This window comes from Anoplopoma fimbria, unplaced genomic scaffold, assembly GCF_027596085.1.
Source record: "Anoplopoma fimbria isolate UVic2021 breed Golden Eagle Sablefish unplaced genomic scaffold, Afim_UVic_2022 Un_contig_8269_pilon_pilon, whole genome shotgun sequence".
Taxonomy (NCBI): domain Eukaryota; kingdom Metazoa; phylum Chordata; class Actinopteri; order Perciformes; family Anoplopomatidae; genus Anoplopoma; species Anoplopoma fimbria.
Window position 1 is genome coordinate 18028 of NW_026553094.1, and position 22705 is coordinate 40732.

The following is a 22705-nucleotide window of genomic DNA, read 5'->3' on the forward strand; positions in this document are numbered from 1 at the left end:
ATACTTAGATATAATAATATAATCATTATAGTATTATATCATTCTGTAACTTGATAATGCTACTATATATACAGCGGGTAAAATATTGGTCCAATAGAAGACACGTGACCACTTTTTTTCTCAAGAATATATTTCTAAAGAATGATCCCAAAACACAGCCAAGGAAACTGCTCAACTGGTTTCCTTTAAAGAAAATAAAGCTGCTCTGAATGGCCCAGCCAATCACCTGACTTGAATCCAATAGAAAATCTATGGAAAGAACTAAAGACCAGAGTTCATAGAAGAGGCCCACTATGAACCTTCAAGATCTGAAGACTGTTTGTGTGGAAGAATGGATCAAAATCACACCTGAGCAATGCATGTGACTAGTTTCTCCATACAGGAGGCGTCTTGAAGCTGTCATTACCAACAAAGGCTTCTGTACCAAGTATTAAATACATTTCAGTAAGCGTGTTCAATACTTTTTCCCTGTGTCATTCCATTTTATTACACATAACTTAATTCCTGAACATATTTGTTTGGTTTTCTTTGTATGTATGGATTACTTGGGTTGTTACCGACATCTGGTGAAAATTTCATGTCAAAAGCACCTTTAGAAATATATTTACTGAGACAAATGGTGATATGTTCAATACTTATTTTACCCGTCTGTATATACATATACTAAAATACACCTAAAAAAAGGAGGAAGAGGAGAAAGAGAAAGAAAAATAGTATAAAATAACAAAACAAAAATAATAACAATTACAGTAAAATAAATAAATAATCAAATTAAAAATGTATCTTTAAATAGATCATAATTATGTAACGGTGTGTGTGTGAGTGAAGGTTGGTATTCCTGAAGTCTTAATCTTAATTGAAAGTGTTAACAACCCGTTTGTGTCCGCAGATGTGTTCATAACAACAGTTTCATCGTGTTCATCGGGGGCTCGCTGCTGCACATGCTCATTACATGCCACCTGTGGCAGGTGATCAGGAGACACTATGAGTTATTGAAATATGAATAACGATAACAGCTTTGCAGATCTGTTATTACTCTTACGCACATGAAGTCTTTAAAAAACATGTTTTAGCCGTTAAACTGATTAAATTCACAAATTGGTCTCAAGCTTCAGAGAAACAGGGATATTATTACATTTTTATTCATTATTTAAGCAGCTAAAACCCTGTATTTTGTCAGATTCTGTACAGGTTCTTCACATCTTCACAAACATCTGCAGTGCTGTCACCTGCAAACAAGATAAATGCAGCACAGCAGTCTCCTTTAATCCAGATTTATTCAGACTGACACTCTTGTGGTCCTTGAAGACTTGAGGACACTCCCTAATAATTGAAAAGGTGCTTGAGGGGCTAAAAGGTGTTGGAAGAAACACAGAGGACTCATTATCGACACCAAATACACACACACAGTTTTCACACCTCCTACGTCTCTGTTCCTCCCCAAACTGGCAAACCTGAGAGGCTTTTCATTTGAAAAACAGGCACAGTAGTTTAACCCTAACATGTTTTAACTTTGAGTGATAAACATTTACAACATCGGCACCCTAAGGACTCCTGGTGATCGAGAAAAAGAAATGTTTAACAAGATTTAGTTCTTTTTTAAACTACAATATGAATAAAAAAGGCACAAAAAAACAATTTGAATGAGTATTACAGTTGGTTTACTCACAGAGGAGTTTTGGGTGTGGTTTGTTGGAGCTGTTCTCTGTACAGTTGGCAAGAGACTTCACTTCTCTTAGAGTCATAGGAGAGTGAACCATTGTGAAGACTTGTCTCACCTGACCATGAATCCCCAAATAAACAAGAGAGGACATAGTAACCACGAAGTTAAAGGAGAGCACTGGAATCTGGAGGATTTGAAAGCGAAAACTGAACCAGGGACAAACCAATACCTCTTCAGAGACAACATCCCACCATACCCTAAACCAGAGTTTCATGTGCGCCATCTGAAACACGACACCAACAAAAATGGATTACATGGCATCAGGGGGGATGAAGGCTTCAGGAACCCGGGGTATGAAGGCTTCAGGAACCCGGGGAAAGACTCTCTGCTGTGGTGGAGTCTGGTTGTGGAACCCGACGAGATCACAGCAGCTGAGACGAGGCTCCTGGAGACCACCTACCCGGACCGGACGGAGGAGCAGGCCCAGAACCAGTGGAGCTTCCTGTGGAAGTTTGCCACCTCCCCGGCCTTCATGAAGACCTCCAGGATGGGCTCCTACCGCTTCACCTTCCCTCTGGAGGAGGTGCTGGATGCTTACAGGGAGCAGGTACTGAGGGTCGGGGCTCAAACAGTCAGAATACTATGGGTCTGATTCAGATGAGTTCTTAATACGTCCTATAAGAATTCATTATTATTATTTCTGCTTTAAACACAGTAAACTGTCAACAACAGCTCAGTTCATTAAGGAGACTTTGATGGGTGTATTTTTAATGCTCAGTGGGTCGTGTGTTAAAACCTGTTTCATTGTCTACAGTTCTGTGACGGTAAGCGGCCCGTCATGCGGGTGTATAGCACCCACCTTTACAAACAGGAAGTGATGTACGCAGTGCTGGTCCACAGCCCCGCCCATAACAGGAAGTTCAGACGTTATCCTTTGCTGTCCGACGACCCAAACGGCGTCTGCACTTACAAGGACGGCCGTTTCATCTGGAGGAGTCAGGCCATGAGTGAGACACATGAGTAAGAACTAACCACAGACACTCAACTGTCCCACTGTTATTACAGACACTGAACTAACCACAGACACTCAGCTGTCCCACTGTTATTACAGACACTGAACTAACCACAGACACTCAGCTGTCCCACTGTTATTACAGACACTGAACTAACCACAGACACTCAGCTGTCCCACTGTTATTACAGACACTGAACTAACCACAGACACTCAACTGTCCCACTGTTATTACAGACACTGAACTAACCACAGACACTCAGCTGTCCCACTGTTATTACAGACACTGAACTAACCACAGACACTCAGCTGTCCCACTGTTATTACAGACACTGAACTAACCACAGACACTCAGCTGTCCCACTGTTATTACAGACACTGAACTAACCACAGACACTCAGCTGTCCCACTGTTATTACAGACACTGAACTAACCACAGACACTCAGCTGTCCCACTGTTATTAACAGAACCTGGATGTTCTGGTTCCCAGTTGGTTCTCTATAGATTCCATGGCTGCAGTAATAATAGACCTGATAGCTGAAGTTAGTGAAAGGGTTCAAATGTTTTCTTTGTCTCTGTTTTATTTTGTCAGATATAAGTTGGTCTGGAGACCTGATCAAAACCTGATGAAAGGTCGGTATCTGTATTACCGTCCCCAGTATTATGTGTGGGATCATGTTGCTGTCGCCCTGCACGTGGAGGACCAGGTACTCTCACCTCTCGTCTTTTACCCTCTCTGCTCTTTGTTGTCAAGTCCTTTCTGTCAAGATCCACTTGGGTCGGGACATCCCAAATGCATTTTTGACGCTTTTCTCAGGTGAACTGTTGTGTAAAAAGTAGCCAACATCTAAACTTCAGTGTTTTATTCCTTCTTACCCCATGGCTCGAGTTATTTAATTGTTTGTTTCAAATTCCATTACCTCCAACAAAATACATGAAATGTGAGAGTCGAACCTGTAAACACACACAGATCCATCTTCACACCTTCATTTTAAATTCTTGTCATTTAGGATTACAAACACTGCAGTTGCATCTTCTTTTGTTCTTTTTCCGCTTTAGGTTCTGGAATTTGATGTCGGACGACTGAGAGAGAACCTCAAGTTCTGCAACGCAGGACCTGTAACACTCCCTGGTGCCACATTTGAAGACTTCGAAGAGGCTGAAGAGACTGTTCAAGATTTGTGGCCTTACCATCCCTCACCACTGGAGGAAGAATAAGAGCTAAATTAATTAACTGTCAAATACAAACGAATAAAGTAATATATTCAAATCAGAGTCAGCAGCGTTCTTTTTATTGGAAATGTTAGCTTGAGAGAGCATAGTAGGTTGTATGCGTGTAAATGTAGATTGATATACATGTAGGTTGGTGTTTGTGGCAGTATAATCCTGACATCCTGCCTTTACTTGGTAAACACTGTATATTTTTACTTCACTACATCTCAGAGGTATATAGTGTCCTTGTTGTTGCACAACATGTATCTGACAGCTTTGGTTACTTTGCAGATTTTGGTAATATCCTGGAATAAATCCCGGAGTCACGTGTCAGGTGTAGCCGTGCTCGGTATTTTAATGGTTTCACACAAACACAATAACCGAGCCACACTACTGTTAGGGTCTCCGTGAGCCTCTAACTGGCGCGCCGGGTCGGCGGTCCTCTCCCGGTCGCGGTCTCTCCTCCTCTGCTTCTTCTCTCGCGCTCTTCTCTCGTCTCCGTCGTTGTCTCTCGCTGTCGTCTCCGTCGTTCTCTCTCGCTGTCGTTCTCTCTCTCGCTGTCGTTCTCTCTCGCTGTCGTCTTCTTCTTCTCTCTCTTCCTCCATGGTTGCTGTCTGCCGGCTCCTTATATCGGGGTTTCCGGTTCCTGTCCTCTCCCTCCCCGGCTGTTTCCACTCTCGTTCATTAGGCCGCCCTCGGGGCGGCTCTTTGTCGCCGGCTGGTGGATGGCGGTGGTATGTGCCATCCAACACGAAACCCTCGGGCCCGTCCGGGCCGAGGTTTAAGGGGCGGGATGCCACACTCCCCATCGTTTGCTCAGGCCTCCGGTAGCCGGGGAAGCCCCCCAGGGAAGCGTCCCGTCGTGACAGGGCGTCGGCGTTGGCGTGCTCTCGGCCCGGTCGGTGGTCCACCTTAAACCTGAAGTCCTGTAGGGCCAGGAACCATCGTGTCACTCGGGCGTTCGTATTTTTGGCGCCTGCCATCCATTTTAGTGGCGCGTGGTCGGTGACCAGAGTGAACTCCCGCCCTAGGAGGTAGTATCTCAGTCTGTCGAGGCTCCATTTGATGGCGAGGGCCTCTTTTTCTACCGTCGAGTAGTTTCTCTCATTTGGCAGAAGTCTCCGGCTGATGTACATGATGGGGTGCTCCTCTCCTGCCCGGACCTGGGACAGGACTCCCCCCAGCCCGACCTCCGAGGCGTCCGTGTGCACTAACAGAGGGGAAGCAAAATCAGGGGTTATGAGTAGCGGTTCTGCGCATAAGGCTTCGCGGAGCGTCCCGAAGGCCTGGTCAGCCGCCTCGGACCAGGTGATCCGATCCGGCAGGGCCTTCCGGGTCAGGTCGTTCAGGGGCTGGTCAGTGTGGCGAACCCGGGTATGAATCGCTGGTAGTATCCCACCAGCCCTAGAAACGACTTCACCTGTTTCTTGGTGCGGGGTTCGGGCCAGTCCCTGATGGCGGCCACCTTACTCTCTTGGGGTCGGATGATTCCCCGTCCCACCTGGTACCCCAGGTACGCCGTCTCCTCCTGTCCGAGCCTGCACTTGGCCGGGTTGGCCGTGAGGCCTGCCTTCCGCAGCTCCCCTAGCACCGCCCTCAGCTGGCGGAGGTGGACATCCCAGCTGTGGCTATAGATTATGATGTCGTCTATATAGGCCGCCGCGTAGTCCTGGTGTGGCCTTAGGATCTGGTCCATCATGCGTTGGAAGGTGGCCGGCGCTCCATGTACTCCAAAGGGGAGGACGGTGTACTGGTAGAGTCCCCCTGGAGTTGAGAACGCCGTTTTCTCCCGGGCCGCCCTGGTCAGCGGTACCTGCCAGTATCCCTTGGTTAGATCCAAGGTCGAAAGATACCGGGCTGGACCCAGGCGTTCTATCAGTTCGTCTACCCGGGGCATGGGGTAGGCGTCAAACTCGGACACCTCATTCAGCCTCCGGAAGTCATTGCAGAACCGGTACGATCCGTCCGGCTTTGGTACGAGGACCACCGGGCTGGACCAGGCACTGCGCGACTCCTCGATGACCCCGAGCTGTAGCATCCGGCGGACTTCTGCCTGGATGGCCTCTCTCCGGGCCTCCGGGATCCTGTAGGGTGGAACTCTCACCTTCACTCCCGGCGCCGTCCGGATGTCGTGATGGGCGACTGTGGTCCTCCCCGGAAGTTCGGACAACACGTCCCGGTGCTGCATGACGAGGTCCTCCAAGTCTCGTTTTTGGGCTGGGCTGAGGTCCTCGCCCACCGGAACCTCCGGGATCTCCTGTCGGGCCGCCAGCGCCAGGGGGCCAGGGTCCGGGGGTTCCCTTCCCCTCGCCACTGTTTCAATATATTTATATGATATATCTGGGTGGGCTTCCGCCTCCCCGGTTGTCTAACCCGGTAGTTCACCTCTCCCACCCGTTCCACTACCTCATAAGGTCCCTGCCATTTGGCCAGGAATTTGCACTCAGCCGTGGGGACCAGGACCAGGACCAGCTCCCCGGGATGGAGGGTTCGCAGCTGGGCTCCCCGGTTGTAGACCCTCGCTTGGACCTGCTGGGCTTGCCGGAGGTGTTCTCGGACGATGGGCCACACTCGGGCCATGCGGTCCTTCACCTGCTCTACGTGGTCCAGGGTGGTGCGATGGGGTGACGGCTGGCTCTCCCATGCTTCTTTGGCGATGTCCAAGATGCCGCGGGGTCTCCGTCCGTACAGTAGCTCGAACGGTGAGAATCCGGTGGAGGCCTGGGGTACCTCTCGGACTGCGAACAGCACATGGGGTAATAGCTGGTCCCAGTTCTTCCCATCTATCGCCATGGCTTTCTTCAGCATCTGTTTTAATGTCCTGTTGAAGCGTTCCACCAAGCCATCGGTCTGGGGGTGGTATACGGAGGTCCGGAGCTGCTTCACTTGCAGGAAACTGAGTAATTCCTTCATGACTCGGGACATGAAGCATGAGCCTTGATCGGTTAGCACCTCCTTGGCTATCCCCACCCGGCTAAAGAGGAGCATCAGCTCCCGGGCGACCGCCTTCGCGGTGGCTGCGCGCAGGGGTAGGGCCTCGGGGTACCGGGTGGCGTAGTCCACCAGGACCAGGATATACCGATGACCCCGGCTGGTCTTGGGGAGGGGCCCCACAATGTCCATAGCTATCCGCTCGAAAGGGGTCTCTATTATGGGCATGGGAATAAGGGGGCTTCTGACTGTGGCCCTAGGTGCTGTCCTCTGACACTCGGGGCACCCCTGACAATGGCTCTCCACGTCCCTTTTTACCCCTGGCCAATAAAACCTCGCAAGGACCCGCTCTCGGGTTTTGTCCATGCCCAAATGGGCTCCTAGGAGGTGGGTGTGGGCCATAAACAGTACCTTGCTTACGTACGCCCGGGGAACCACCAATTGTTCCCTTACTCCCTCCTCTCCTTCCACTACTCTATATAGCCCCCTCCTCGTGCTAAAGTGTGGGTGCAATGTGTGACTCACCGAGTCCCGGGCCTGACCGTCGTGGGCCACCACATGGCTCCAGGCGTGTTTCAGGGCCTCGTCTTGGAGCTGGGCGCTGGCGAACTGTCCCGGTCGGGCCGAGCCTACCTCCTTCTCCGGAAGGAAATCAGAAAACTCGGTGAGGGGGGAGCTCTCCGGGTCTTCCGGGGGGTCGGGTTGCTCGGACGCTGTGAGGGTGTCCGGGGTGCCGGGTTGGGGTCCCGGTGATCCGGGTTGGGAGGGTCCGTCTCCCTCGGACTCCTGGTCCTCTGCCGTTGACTCCCTGAGGGACGACGGGCGCCGCGTGGCCCCGTACGCCTGCCGAGCTCTCCTCGCCCCCGACGGGGAGGTTCCCTCTTGTTCCGGAGTTCTCGCGTTGGGTCCCACAACCGGTTAAATATTGGGCAGTCCCTCCCAATTAAGAGCGGGACCGGGAGGTGGGGTACAATCCCCGCCCGTGCTGTAAACACCCCTTGTGGGGTACGTACTACCACATGGCATGTCTGGTAGGTCCGTGTGTCCCCATGCACGCAGGCCACGTCCATGGGCTCCCCCTCCCTCCCTCCCGCCAGGTCGGGGCGGAGGAGGGTGACCACGCTGCCGGTGTCCAATATGGCCTGTGTGTCTATGTTCATCACCCGTGCCGGTATGGTCGGGCTCTGGGGCGCCGTCTGGGTCCAGCAGGTGGCCAGCATGCAGGGCCGGTCCCCCCTCCAGTCCGCGTAGGCCGACGGCATGGGCACGTCCTGCTTTCCCGGGCAGTAGCGCGCTATATGGCCAGGCTGATCACACTCGTAACAGCGTCTCCGTTCGCGATTCTCCGGGATTACGAGCGGTGGGACTGGTGCAGCTGCGGGAGCCCCGGTCGTGGGTCCCCGTCGGTCTCGGCGGGTCTCAGCGGGTCGTGGGGTGGTGTAGGTCCGGTTGCTCAGCCGCTGGGCCACCTGCCAATTCTCCAGCTGTCTGACCAGGTCATCTATGGTGTTGGGGTGGTGGTGGGCCAGTACCCGGCAGGCATCCGGCGGTAGCTGGCGTAGGGAGTGGTCTATAATTACCCTGTCTATAGGGCTGGGTCCTTCCCCGGAGGTTAGCCATCTCTTCACTAACCGGCCGAGTTGTGCAATCTGGGTCCGCACCGCGCCCGGGCGTCGAACCGCCAGTCATGGATTCGTTGCGCTCGGGCCGCGAGGTTATGGCCGTAGTACGCCAAGATTGCCTGTTTGAGTGCTGGGTACCGCCTGGCGTCCTCCGCTGATAGGTCTTGGCTCGCCTGCTGGGCCGGACCGGTGAGAAAGGGAGCCACGATGTGGGCCCACTGTTCCACTGGCCAGTTCTCCCTCTGGGCGGTCCGCTCGAATGTCTCGAGGTACGCCTCCACATCATCGTCGGGTCCGAGTTTGGTGAGTCGGCTGGTCGGGGCGGCGGTCGGGGCGTCCCGTACTGCGTGTTGTGCGAGCCGTACCACAGCTTCGCGGAGCAGGGCAAGGCTCTCCGCCGTCTCCCGCTGTGTAGCCGCAGCCGCAGCCGCCGCTGCCGCGGCTCCATCCGGTTGCTGCATTTCCGGTCGGGTATTTTCTTACCGGGGTTCGTAGTGGTTTCGTCCGTTGCCCGCGTTCTCCACCATATGTGGGATCCCGTTCCCCTATGGTTCGGGATCCTGGAATAAATCCCGGAGTCAAGGGTCAGGTGTAGCCGTGCTCGGTATTTTAATGGTTTCACACAAACACAATAACCGAGCCACACTACTGTTAGGGTCTCCGTGAGCCTCTAACTGGCGCGCCGGGTCGGCGGTCCTCTCCCGGTCGCGGTCTCTCCTCCTCTGCTTCTTCTCTCGCGCTCTTCTCTCGTCTCCGTCGTTGTCTCTCGCTGTCGTCTCCGTCGTTCTCTCTCGCTGTCGTTCTCTCTCTCGCTGTCGTTCTCTCTCGCTGTCGTCTTCTTCTTCTCCTCTCTTCCTCCATGGTTGCTGTCTGCCGGCTCCTTATATCGGGGTTTCCGGTTCCTGTCCTCTCCCTCCCCGGCTGTTTCCACTCTCGTTCATTAGGCCGCCCTCGGGGCGGCTCTTTGTCGCCGGCTGGTGGATGGCGGTGGTATGTGCCATCCAACACGAAACCTCGGGCCCGTCCGGGCCGTAAGGGGCGGGATGCCATGCAGATCTGTTATTACTCTTACGCACATGAAGTCTTTCAAAAACATGTTTTAGCCGTTAAACTGATTAAATTCACAAATTGGTCTCAAGCTTCAGAGAAACAGGGATATTATTACATTTTTATTTATTATTTAAGCAGCTAAAACCCTGTATTTTGTCAGATTCTGTACAGGTTCTTCACATACCGTCACACCAACCATCTGCAGTGCTGAGTTTCACCTGCAGAGGACGCCAGAGAGCTAAATATCTTTCTCATGAGCACAGAGCAGGTCTCCTTTAATCCAGATTTATTCAGACTGACGAGACTCTTGTGGTCCTTGAAGAGTGCTTGAGGACACTCCCTAATAATTTAAAAGGTGCTTGAGGGGTTCTAACAGGCCTTATTTTCACTGTTGGAAGGAAATGATGATGATGAAGACCCTGGAGCGGCTGGTCCTTGTGCACCTCCGCCCCCTGGTGATCTCATCTTTGGACCCACTTCAGTTCGCCTACCAATCTGGCATCGGGGTGGATGATGCTGTCATCTACCTGCTACAAAGATGCCTTTCTCACCTGGAAAAGGCTGGAAGCACTGTGAGAGTCATGTTCTTTGACTTCTCCAGTTCCTTCAACACCATCCAGCCTTTGCTTCTGAGGGACAAGTTGGAGCAGACCGGGGTGGACCACCACCTCACTGCGTGGATCCTGGACTACCTCACCAACCGTCCACAGTATGTGAGGATACAGGAGTGTGAGTCAGACCTGGTGTCCTGCAGCACGGGGGCCCCACAAGGAACCGTTCTGGCTCCATTCCTCTTCTCCATCTACACATCGGACTTCACATACAACTCTGGACACCAGCGGGGAAGGAGGCCGTCAAGCTGAAGAAGGAGGCCTTTCAGGCTTGGTTGGCCGAGGGTCTCCTGAATCAGCAGGCAGGTACCGGTTGGCCAGAAGGGCTGCAGCTGCGGCGGTTGCTGAGGCAAAAACCCGGGTGTGGGAGGAGTTCGGCGAGGCCATGGAGAAGGACTTTCGAATGGCCTCAAGGAAGTTCTGGCAAACCGTGAGACGACTCAGAAAGGGGAAACAGGGCTTTTCTCAGGCTGTGCTCAGCAGGGGGGGAGAACTGCAGACCCGGACTGGGGATATTGTCGAGCGGTGGAAAGAACACTTTGAGGAACTCCTGAACCCGACCAACACGTCTGAGTCTGAAGACTCAGGGGAAGACTCGTCCATATGCCTGGCGGAGGTCGTTGAGGTAGTTAAAAAGCTCTTCAGCGGCAAAGCGCCAGGAGTGGATGAGATTCGACCGGAGATGCTAAAGGCTCTGGACATTGTTGGGCTGTCTTGGTTTACACGTCTCTTCACTGTCGCGTGGAAGTCGGGTACAGTGCCTGTGGAGTGGCAGACCGGGGTGGTGGTTCCCTTTTTCAAAAAGGGGGACCGGAGAGTGTGCTCCAATTATAGGGGTATCACACTGCTCAGCCTCCCCGGGAAAGTTTACTCCAGGGTGCTGGAAAGGAGGCTCCGTCCGATTGTCGAACCTCAGATTCAGGAGGAGCAATGCGGATTCCGTCCTGGACGTGGAACAGCGGACCAACTCTTTACCCTTGCAGGTCTGTTGGAGGGTGCATGGAAGTTTGCTCATCCAGTCTACATGTGTTTTGTGGACTTGGAGAAGGCCTTCGACCGTGTCCCTCGGGGAGTCCTGTGGGGGGTACTGCGGGAATATGGGGTACCTGGCTCGTTACTACGAGCCATTCGGTCCTTGTATGACCAAAGTGAGAGCTGTGTCCGGATACTCGGCACAAAGTCGAGCTTGCTCCAATCCGTACGGAGTGGAGAAAGCCGTCTTTTCCCTGGACTCTGGAGACAAGGGAATCTGCCAGTAGCCCTTGGTCAGATCCAGTGTCGTGAACAACCGAGCCGTGCCGAGCCTGTCCAGGAGCTCGTCGACCCGGGGCATTGGATAGGCATCAAACCGTGACTCATCATTCACCTTGCGGTAGTCCACACAGAACCGTATAGACCCATCCTTCTTGACAACCAGAACAATGGGGCTACACCAGGCACTATTGGACTCTTCTATTACCCCCATCTCCAGCATAGCTTTCAATTCTTTCTGAACTACCTTTCTTTTGTGTTCAGGCAACCGATAAGGCCGTGATCGTACTGTCACGCCTGGGCGAGTTTCAACATGGTGTTGTATAAGGTTGGTGCGTCCTGGCAGAGGGGAGAACACATCAGCAAAGCGCTGCTGCAACGCAGCCACATCTGCTCTCTGGGACTGAGTGAGATGGTCTTCACAACGGAGCAAGGCTGGATTGGTGGAATTTGGCACCTCAGGCCCCAACTCATCCCTCTCTTTCACGGTAGTCACCAGAGAAACAGGCTCTGCCTCTCTCCATGCTTTGAGGAGGTTGAGGTGGTAAATTTGTGTTGCCCCTCCCCTGTCAGAACGCACCACCTCATAGTCTACATTGCCCACTCGCTGTGTGACCACAAAGGGCCCTTGCCACTTAGCAAGCAGTTTGGAGCTGGAAGAGGGAAGTAATACAAGTACTTTATCTCCCGGTGCAAATTGTCTCAGCCTAGCCCCTCTGTTGTACAGACGTTGTTGACGCTCCTGGGCCCTGAGCAAATTCTCCCGTGAACATTGCCCCAGTGTGTGGAGTTTTGCTCTCAGGTCCAGGACGTATTGAATCTCGTTTTTGCTTGGGCTCGGACCCTCCTCCCAGTTTTCCTTAACTAGGTCCAGAACCCCACGTGGTTTTCTGCCAAACAGCAGCTCAAAGGGAGAAAATCCTGTGGAGGCCTGGGGCACCTCCCGCACTGCAAACAACAGAGGGTCAAGCCACTTATCCCAATTTCCGACATCATCGTGTATGAACTTACGGATCATGGACTTCAAGGTTTTATTCAGGCGCTCAACAAGGCCATCGGTCTGTGGGTGGTAAACGCTAGTCCGAATTGCCTTGACGCCCAATAAACCATATAGTTCCCTTAATGTGCGTGACATAAACGAGGTGCCCTGGTCAGTCAGAATCTCTTTCGGGATTCCAACTCGGAGATGACCTGAAACAGTGCCTGCGCAACACTCTTTGCAGAGATAGTGCGCAGCGGCACTGCTTCAGGATATCGCGTTGCGTAGTCCACCAGAACTAACACAAAGCGATATCCTCGAGTGCTCTGGTGAAATGGCCCGATGAGGTCCATGCCAATGCGCTCAAACGGGACCTCAATTAGTGGCAATGGGCGCAATGGGGCTCTTGGGATGGCCGGTTGGTTTACCAGTTGGCATTCAGGGCAAGAGGCACACCAACGGCGCACAACACCCCGAATCCCAGGCCAATAGAATCGGGCCATTATCCGGTCTAGTGTTTTGTCATACCCCATGTGACCAGCCATTGGGTTATAGTGAGCCGCCCGGAAAACCATTTCCCGACGGCTTTCCGGCACCAACAATTGGGTAATATCTTCACCAGTCTGAGTGTCACGACTCACTCTATACAGTCTATCCCTAACCAATGAAAAGTGTGGGTATGTCGGTGGTGTGTCAGGGTGTACCATGTGACCATCAATTTGTATCACTTGGTCGAAGGCAAAGCGTAGAGTATTGTCACGAGACTGCTCCAGTGGAAAATCTTCCATGGAGTGTATTTCGGGAACCTGCGGGGCCCCTTGTGAGGGCACCACCGGTTCCCCCTCCCCTTCAGCAGCGTCGGACAACCTCGCATCACCACTGAGCACAGCACACGTCCCACATGTCCCTGCCGGTCGCGATCGCACACCCACACATTGCCCCACTAACGTATGGAACCCAGACCAATCCGTGCCTAAAATCAGTGGGTGTGCAAGGCGGGAGCTAACCGCAGCCCTAATTCTATGCGTTTTGCCCCTGTGTTTAATTTCAACTGACACAACAGGATATCTGTGAACATCCCCATGCACACACCTTATCTCCACCCACTTTGCCTCTACCAACGCCCCGGGCCGAACCAAGTTCTGGTGGACCATGGACTGTGTACAGCCCGAGTCCACGATAGCCTGATGTACACCCCCTTGAATCCTTACCGGAACGCTGTATGTGCCCCCCCGGACCGGAGGAGGGTGCTGGCGGGCCGGCAACCCGGATCACCTGGCCGACCTCCATCAGTGGACATTCTCTGCGGAAGTGACCGGGCTGCCCACACCTCCAACACTCCTGCTCTGACGCCTGAGGGGCCCCCTGTGGGTTGGGAACAGCGCCTGTAGCAGCTGGAGCCTGGCGATGGGAGGAAACAGAGGGAGGGTTATTGCGAGGTCGGTCGGACAGGCGCTGATGTCCACCCCTCTGCTCCCTGTCCCCGGGGGTGGACGGCAAGGTGATCCTCTGCGAGGATAATGGCCGCCCCCAAGTCCCCAGGTTGGTGGCACCGCACCCATTCCGACGTCCCAGTCGGGAGGCCGTCCACAAACTGTTCAATCGTGATCCTCTCCAGCATCTTCTGCTCCCCATCAGACTCCCTGGCTGTAGCCACCTGTTAGCCGCGTCCCTCAGCTTCTGGGCATACACGAAAGGACGGTCGGTGGGTGTCCATTTCGTGCCCCGGAACCGGCGACGGTGGTCCTCAGGGGAGAAACCCGTCCTATCAAGGACAGCTTTTTTTATGTCCTGGAAATTTCCCCGCGAGGACGCTGGCAGGCCGAGCGGCGCAGTTTGGGCCTCCCCTGACAGCAAGGGGAGCAGGCGCACGGACCACGCCGCCGCCGGCCACCCGCACGCCGCCGCCGTCCCCTCGAACATCTCCAGGAAGGTCTGTGGTCGTCTTCTGCGGACATCTTGTGGAGCGCGATGCCCGTGAGCGGTGACGGAGGGGGTGGAGCCGCCGCCCCCAAACGGGACAGCAGGCTCTCCAGGACCCGGGTCTGCATCTCCGCCTGGCTGTGGAGTGCCTCCATCTGCCGCCGGTTCACCTCTGCCTGTTGCTGGTGCATGGCCGCGATCTCCCCCAGCATCTGGGCCAACGCCGCCACCGGCTGTGTCTGCTGCTCCATCATCCCCGTGTTGAGGTCACTCTTCAGGGCGCCAGTGTAGCCGACTCTCGACTACCGTAGGTTCTCCCCAACACAGATACGGCTTCAGCAGGTCAGTTTAACAAAGGTATATTTATTTATTTCAAAATACAACACAAAATGCGGACCGTCGTGCGCTCCGCTTCGCTGCCCGGCTTCTCGGGCGCACTCGGTCCACCGTTCCCGGAACGCCACCACACTGATGGCTTCACGCTCCCGTCTCAGTCCTCGTTCCGCGTGTGTGACTGTTCCTTCTCTAGAACTCCAGTCTGCTCCTGCTTAAGTAGGTTTGGCATAATTATCACCACATTACAGCTGTGTTGATTGAACTCACCACGGCACTGTTCCCATGAACCACTCCCACGCCCACTGCCACAGGGACCTCAGAATCGCATCCCTGCTTTTTGCAGATGATGTGGTTCTGTTGGCTTCTTCAGAACGTGACCTTCAGCATGCACTGGGGCGGTTCACAGCCGAGTGTGAAGCGGTCGGGATGAGAGTCAGTACCTCCAAGTCTGAGGCCATGGTTCTCTTCCAGAAAACGGTGGATTGCACCCTCTGGGTTGGGAGTGAGTCACTGCCCCAAGCGGGGGAGTTCAAGTATCTCGGGATCTTATTCACAAGTGAGGGTAAAATGGAGCGGGAGATGGACAGGTGGTTCGGTGCAGCGTCAGCAGTGATGCGGGCGTTGTACCGGACCGTTTTGGTGAAGAAGGAGCTGAGCCGAAAGGCAAAGCTCTCGATTTACCAGTCCATCTACGTTCCAAACCTCACCTATGGTCATGAGCTTTGGGTAGTGACCGAAAGAATGAGATTGCGAATACAAGCGGCCGAAATGAGCTTCCTTCATGGGTGGCTGGGCTCAGCCTTAGAGATAGGGTGAGGAGCTCAGACATCCGGAGGGAGCTCGGAGTAGAGCCGCTGCTCCTTCGCGTCGAAAGGGGCCAGCTGAGGTGGCTCGGGCATCTGATCAGGACGCCTCCTGGACGCCTCCCTTTAGAGGTTTTCCAGGCACGTCCAACTGGTAAGAGGCCCCAGGGTAGACCCAGAACACGCTGGAGAGATTATATATCTCGTCTGGCCTGGGAACGCCTCGGGGTTCCCCAGGAGGAGCTGGAAAGTGTTGCTGGGGAGAAGGACGTCTGGAGGACCCTCCTCAGCTTGCTGCCCCCGCGACCCGGCCCCGGATAAGCGGAAGGAGATGGATGGATGGATGGATGGATGGATGGATGGATGGACTAATCATACAAATGCACTAAAAAGGGTCAGAGCAGACTGTATCTGCTGAGGAGACTGAGGTCCTTTGGAGTGCAGGGAGCACTCCTGAAGACCTTCTTTGACTCTGTGGTGGCATCAGCCATTTTTTATGCAGTGGTCTGCTGGAGCAGCAGCATCTCGACAGCCGACAGGAAGAGAATAAATAAACTGGTTAAGAAAGCCAGCAGTGTGCTGGGGTGTCCACTGGATACGGTGGAGGTGGTGGGAGACAGGAGGACGATGGCCAAGCTATCATCCCTGATGAACAACACCTCTCACCCCATGCAGGACACCCTGGCAGCTCTGTGCAGCTCCTTCACCACCGGCTGCTTCACCCCCGGTGGTGAAGGAGAGGTACCGCAAGTCCTTCCTTCCTGCTGCTGTCAGGCTGCACAACCAACTCTGCTCCCAGTAGACCACATGACACGTGCAATACAAATACACCGTGCAATTATAGCTTTAATAGTTTTTCTGTTTGTACATATCATATTTCAGTTATTGTGGAGTTTTTACTATTTTTTGTTTTTACTGTATTTTGGGTCCACACCACACGCGTGACAGTTTTTTATTGATTATTTATAATACTTGTTTTTTTTATTTCATTTTATTTTTATCTTGTCTTTCTTTTACTGTCTCTTGTCTGCACTATACCCTATGATGCTGTAATCCTGCAAATTTCCCCGCTGCGGGACTAGTAAATGATTATCTTATCTTATCTTAAATACTGGATTCCAAAAGGACTTTGTATCTGTAACAGACACACACACACACACACACACACACACACACTGTGTGGACACAACACACACACACACACACACAAACACACACACTCCTACGTCTCTGTTCATCCCCAAACTGGCAAACCTGAGAGGCTTTTCATTTGAAAAACAGGCACAGCAGTTTAACCCTAACATGTTTTAACTTTGAGTGATAAACATTTACAACATCGGCACCCTAAGGACTCCTGGTGATCGAGAAAAAGAAATGTTTAACATGATTTAGTTCTTTTTTAAACTACAATATGAATAAAAAAGGCACAAAAAACAATTTGAATGAGTATTACAGTTGGTTTACTCACAGAGGAGAGAGGGGGTGTGGTTTGTTGGAGCTGTTCTCTGTACAGTTGGCAAGAGACTTCACTTCTCTTAGAGTCATAGGAGAGTGAACCATTGTGAAGACTTGTCTCACCTGACCATGAATCCCCAAAGAAACGAGAGAGGACATAGTTACCACGAAGTTAAAGGAGAGCACTGGAATCTGGAGGATTTGAAAGAGAGAGCTCGAGGAGACTAACCAATACCTCTTCAGAGACAACATCCCACCATACCCTAAACCAGAGTTTCATGTGCGCCATCTGAAACACGACACCAACAAAAATGGATTAGAAGGCATCAGGGGGATGAAGGCTTCAGGAACCCGGGGGAAGACTCTCTGCTGTGGTGGAGTCTGGTTGTGGAACCCGACGAGATCACAGCAGCTGAGACGAGGCTCCTGGAGACCACCTACCCGGACCGGACGGAGGAGCAGGCCCAGAACCAGTGGAACTTCTTGGGGGAGTTTGCCACCTCCCCGGCCTTCATGAAGACCTCCAGGATGGGCTCCTACCGCTTCACCTTCCCTCTGGAGGAGGTGCTGGATGCTTACAGGGAGCAGGTACCGAGGGTCGGGGCTCAAACAGTCAGAATACTATGGGTCTGATTCAGATGAGTTCTTAATACGTCCTATAAGAATTCATTATTATTATTTCTGCTTTAAACACAGTAAACTGTCAACAACAGCTCAGTTCATTAAGGAGACTTTGATGGGTGTATTTTTAATGCTCAGTGGGTCGTGTGTTAAAACCTGTTTCATTGTCTACAGTTCTGTGATGGTGAGCCGCCCGTCATGCGGGTGTATAGCACCCACCTTTACAAACAGGAAGTGATGTACGCAGTGCTGGTCCACAGCCCCGACCATGAGGATCAGTTCTCACGTTATCCTTTGCTGTCCGACGACCCAAACGGCGTCTGCACTTACAAGGACGGCTGTTTCATCTGGAGGAGTCAGGCCATGAGTGAGACACATAAGTAAGAACTAACCACAGACACTCAACTGTCCCACTGTTATTACAGACACTGAACTAACCACAGACACTCAGCTGTCCCACTGTTATTACAGACACTGAACTAACCACAGACACTCAACTGTCCCACTGTTATTACAGACACTGAACTAACCACAGACACTCAGCTGTCCCACTGTTATTACAGACACTGAACTAACCACAGACACTCAACTGTCCCACTGTTATTACAGACACTGAACTAACCACAGACACTCAGCTGTCCCACTGTTATTACAGACACTGAACTAACCACAGACACTCAGCTGTCCCACAGACACTGAACTAACCACAGCTGTCCCACTGTTATTACAGACACTGAACTAACCACAGACACTCAGCTGTCCCACTGTTATTACAGACACTGAACTAACCACAGACACTCAGCTGTCCCACTGTTATTAACAGAACCTGGATGTTCTGGTTCCCAGTTGGTTCTCTATAGATTCCATGGCTGCAGTAATAATAGACCTGATAGCTGAAGTTAGTGAAAGGGTTCAAATGTTTTCTTTGTCTCTGTTTTATTTTGTCAGATATGAGTTGGTCCAGACACCTGATGAAAACCTGATGGAAGCTCAGGATGTGGGTAAATATCCCCAGTATTATGTGTGGGATCATGTTGCTGTCGCCCTGCACGTGGAGGACCAGGTACTCTCACCTCTCGTCTTTTACCCTCTCTGCTCTTTGTTGTCAAGTCCTTTCTGTCAAGATCCACTTGGGTCGGGACATCCCAAATGCATTTTTGAGGCTTTTCTCAGGTGAACTGTTGTGTAAAAAGTAGCCAACATCTAAACTTCAGTGTTTTATTCCTTCTTACCCCATGGCTCAAGTTATTTAATTGTTTGTTTCAAATTCCATTACCTCCAACATGACTTGAATGCACCATGAGCTATGTATGTTATCAGAGCCTCATCGAAGCTGAAGCGATGAAGTGCACATGTCTCTGTACATAGGTACATAAGTAGATACTGATCTGAGAATATTTACTGAATTCACTGTAAATACATGAAATGTGAGAGTCGAACCTGTAAACACACACAGATCCATCTTCACACCTTCATTTTAAATTCTTGTCATTTAGGATTACAAACACTGCAGTTGTTCTGCTCGTCATCTTCTTTTGTTCTTTTTCCGCTTTAGGTTCTGGAATTTGATGCCGGACGACTGAGAGAGAACCTCAAGTTCTGCAACGCAGGACCTGTAAGGCTCCCTGGTGCCGCATTTGAAGAATTTCAAAGAGGCTGAAGAGACTGTTCAAAAATTGTGGCCTGACCATCCCTCACCACTGGAGGAAGAATAAGAGCTAAATTAATTAACTGTCAAGTACAAACAAAAAAAGTAATATATTCAAATCAGAGTCAGCAGCGTTCTTTTTATTGGAAATGTTAGCTTGAGAGAGCATAGTAGGTTGTATGTGTGTAAATGTAGATTGATATACATGTAGGTTGGTGTTTGTGGCAGTATAATCCTGACATCCTGCCTTTACTTGGTAAACACTGTATATTTTTACTTCACTACATCTCAGAGGTATATAGTGTCCTTGTTGTTGCACAACATGTATGTGACAGCTTTGGTTACTTTGCAGATTTTGGTAATATCATTATATAACTTGATAATGATACTATATATACTGGGTATCAAGTTTATTGAGTGTTTTCTGATAATATTCCCTAAAGGAAACATATATAAGGTGAATAAAATTGGTCCAAGAACAGACCCTTGTGGAACTCCGTGACTGACTTTGGTTTTCTTCAAGGTTTCATTGTTTACATATACAAACTGAGATCGGTCTGATAAATACGACTTAAACCAGCTAAGTGCGGTTCCTTTAATGAGAAAGATGCTCCAGTCTCTGATGGTCAATGGTATCAAATGCAGCACTAACAATACAAGTACAGAGACAAGTCCTTTGTCTGAAGCTATTAGAAGGTCATTGGTCATTTTCACCAGTGCCGTCTCTGTGCTATGATTCATTCTAAATCCTGACTGAAAATCCTCAAATAAACTATTGTTATGTATAAAGTCACAGAGCTGATTTGCTACTGCTTTCAAGGATCTTAGAGAGGCTTCTGTACCAAGTATTAAATAGGTCATAGTTAGTAAGTCTATGTTAATAGGTCTATAGTTAGTGTCTATATTCCATTTTAGATAAGGTCTATTAATTCCTATAGTTAGACCAAATCTTTGTTTGATATAGTCTATAGTTAGATATGGATTACTTAGTTAGATTACCGTCTATAGTTAGATATAGTCTATAGTTAGATATAGTCTATAGTTAGATATATTTACTTAGATAAATGGTCTATAGTTAGATACTTAGGTTTTAGTTAGATATAGTCTATAGTTAAAATAGTCTATAGTTAGGATATAGGTCTAAAGTTAGAAAGTCTATAGTTAGATATAGTCTAAGTTAGAATAGTCTAAAGTTAGATATAGTTATAGTTAAAAGTCTAAATAGAATAGGTCTAAGTTAGAAAGTGTATCTTTAGATATAGTCTATAGTTAGATATAGGTCTATAGTTGATATAGGTCTATAGTTAGATAAGTCTTAATCTTAATATGAAATGTTAACAACCCGTCTGGTTAGATAGGTGTTCATAAGAACAGTTTCATCGTAGTTCATGTGGTACATGGCCCGTTAGTTATGCTCATTACATGCCGCCTGTGGCAGGTGATCAGGAGACACTATGAGTTATTAAATATGAATAACGATAACATAGTTAAAGTCAATTGTTGAAGGTCGATGGGAGAAAAGCCATCTAAATATATTTCAGGTTCTACAGCTGTTAAGATAACATAACATAAAATAATCCTTTATTATGTTATTACAAATCTTAGACATAGTAAAAAAAACATGTTTTAACAAGATCAAAATGTATTATAAATAACAAATGAGCAATCAAAAAACAGATAAAGAACAGTTTTAGAATCCAAGTAACTGAAATATTATATATTTGTCACATTCTGAAACTATTAGAACTATTGTATTGCACAGTGTATTAGTGTCATGTGGTCTGCTGGAGCAGAGCTGGTTGTGCAGCCTGACAGCAGCAGGAAGGAAGGACCTGCGGTACCAGACACTGGGTGTGCACAGAGCAAGCCGGTGGCTGAAGGAGCTGTCATTATCCACATCCACATGAATATTAAAATCCCCTAAAATAATAGTTTTTATTTGTTTTAAGGACTAAACTTGATTCAAGTTGAGCAAATAGGAAGGCTTTTCATTTGAAAACAGGACCTGGTTTACACTTTAACATGTTTTAACTTTGGTGATAAACATTTACAACATCGGCACCCTAAGGACTCCTGGTGATCGAGAAAAGAAATGTTTAACAAGATTTAGTTCTTTTTTAAACTACAATATGAATGATTTAAAAAAGGCACGTGGGGCAGAAGTCTCAATTTGAATGGGTAACAGGTGGGTTTAACAGAGGGGAAACTGGGGTGGGTTGGAGCTGCTCTAATGGAGAGCACAGAGAAGTGTGAAAGACTGAACTCTTTGAAGCTCTGAACTCTGGGTTGTCATGGATTAGGTCCACTTATAATATTAGAGTTGGTTTACTCCCAGAAGAGACAGTTAAAGGAGAGCACTTGAATCTGGAGAATTTGAAAGAGAGAGCTCGAGGAGAAACAAACCAATACCTCTTCAAAGACAACATCCCACCATACCCTGAACCAGAGTTTCATGTGCGCCATCTGAAACACGACACCAACCAAAATGGATTACGTGGCATCAGGGGGGATGAAGGCTTCAGGAACCCGGGGGAAGACTCTCTGCTGTGGTGGAGTCTGGTTGTAGGACCCGACGAGATCACAGCAGCTGAGACGAGGCTCCTGGAGACCACCTACCCGGACCGGACGGAGGAGCAGGCCCAGAACCAGTGGAGCTTCCTGTGGAAGTTTGACACCTCCCCAGCCTTCATGGGGACCTCCAGGATGGGCTCCTACCGCTTCACCTTCCCTCTGGAGGAGGTGCTGGATGCCGACAGCAAGAAGGTACTGGGCTCAAACAGTCAGAATACTATGGGTCTGATTCAGATGAGTTCTTAATACGTCCTATAAGAATTAATTATTATTATTATTTCTGCTTTAAACACAGTAAACTGTCAACAACAGCTCAGTTCATTAAGGAGACTTTGATGGGTGTATTTTTAATGCTCAGTGGGTCGTGTGTTAAAACCTGTTTCATTGTCTACAGTTCTGTGATGGTAAGCGGCCCGTCATGCGGGTGTATAGCACGCACCTTACAAACAGGAAGTGAGCTAGTTGGTCCAATTGTTTTGGTTATCCAAATTCCGATTACGACCCAAACGTCTGACTTACAAGGATTCAATGAAGTCATCTGGACAGAACTAACCACAGACCCTCAGCTGTCCCATGTTATTACAGACACTGGGACAAGGATACAGACACCCACAGACACTCCTGTCCCACTGTTATTTCACTGAACTAACCACAGACTTCACCTTCCCTCTGTTAGGAGACACTGAATAACCACAGACAGCAGGTACCCCTGGTACGGGGCGGACCGGACGGAACAGTCAGAATACAGAATGGATGTCTGATTCCAGATGGAAGTTCTATAGATTCCATGGCTGCTAATAATGGGGACCTGATAGCTCAGTTTGAAAGGGTTCAAATTTTTCTTTGTCTCTGTTTTATTTTGTCAGATACAGTTGGTCTGGAACCTGATCAACCAAAAGCTCTGGTTCTTAAGTCAGAGTACTTTGATGGGATCATGTTTTTCGTCCTGCAGTGGAGATTAGGTATTTCTCACCTCTCGTCTTTTACACTGTCTTTGTTGTCAAGTCCAGTTCTGT

The 22705-nt window shown here is 50.0% G+C and overlaps 1 protein-coding gene across 1 annotated transcript; it reads left to right on the top strand.

Moving 5' to 3' along the window:
- Positions 1-1784: 1784 nt before the first annotated feature.
- On the top strand, positions 1785-3922 carry LOC129116310 (uncharacterized). Its single transcript, XM_054627264.1, has 4 exons — positions 1785-2270; positions 2478-2683; positions 3269-3383; positions 3736-3922. Exons 1-4 carry the CDS (start codon positions 1785-1787, stop codon positions 3892-3894), a joined length of 966 nt encoding a protein of 321 aa, XP_054483239.1. The 3' UTR covers positions 3895-3922.
- Positions 3923-22705: the final 18783 nt, after the last annotated feature.

Excerpts from the sequence above, each read along its gene's own strand:
- LOC129116310 (XM_054627264.1), top strand. The coding sequence starts at position 1,785 with ATGAATCCCCAAATAAACAAGAGAGGACATAGTAACCACGAAGTTAAA. Across the intron at positions 2,271-2,477 it reads TGGATGCTTACAGGGAGCAG|TTCTGTGACGGTAAGCGGCC; the intron begins GTACTGAGGGTC and ends CATTGTCTACAG. Across the intron at positions 2,684-3,268 it reads GCCATGAGTGAGACACATGA|ATATAAGTTGGTCTGGAGAC; the intron begins GTAAGAACTAAC and ends TTATTTTGTCAG.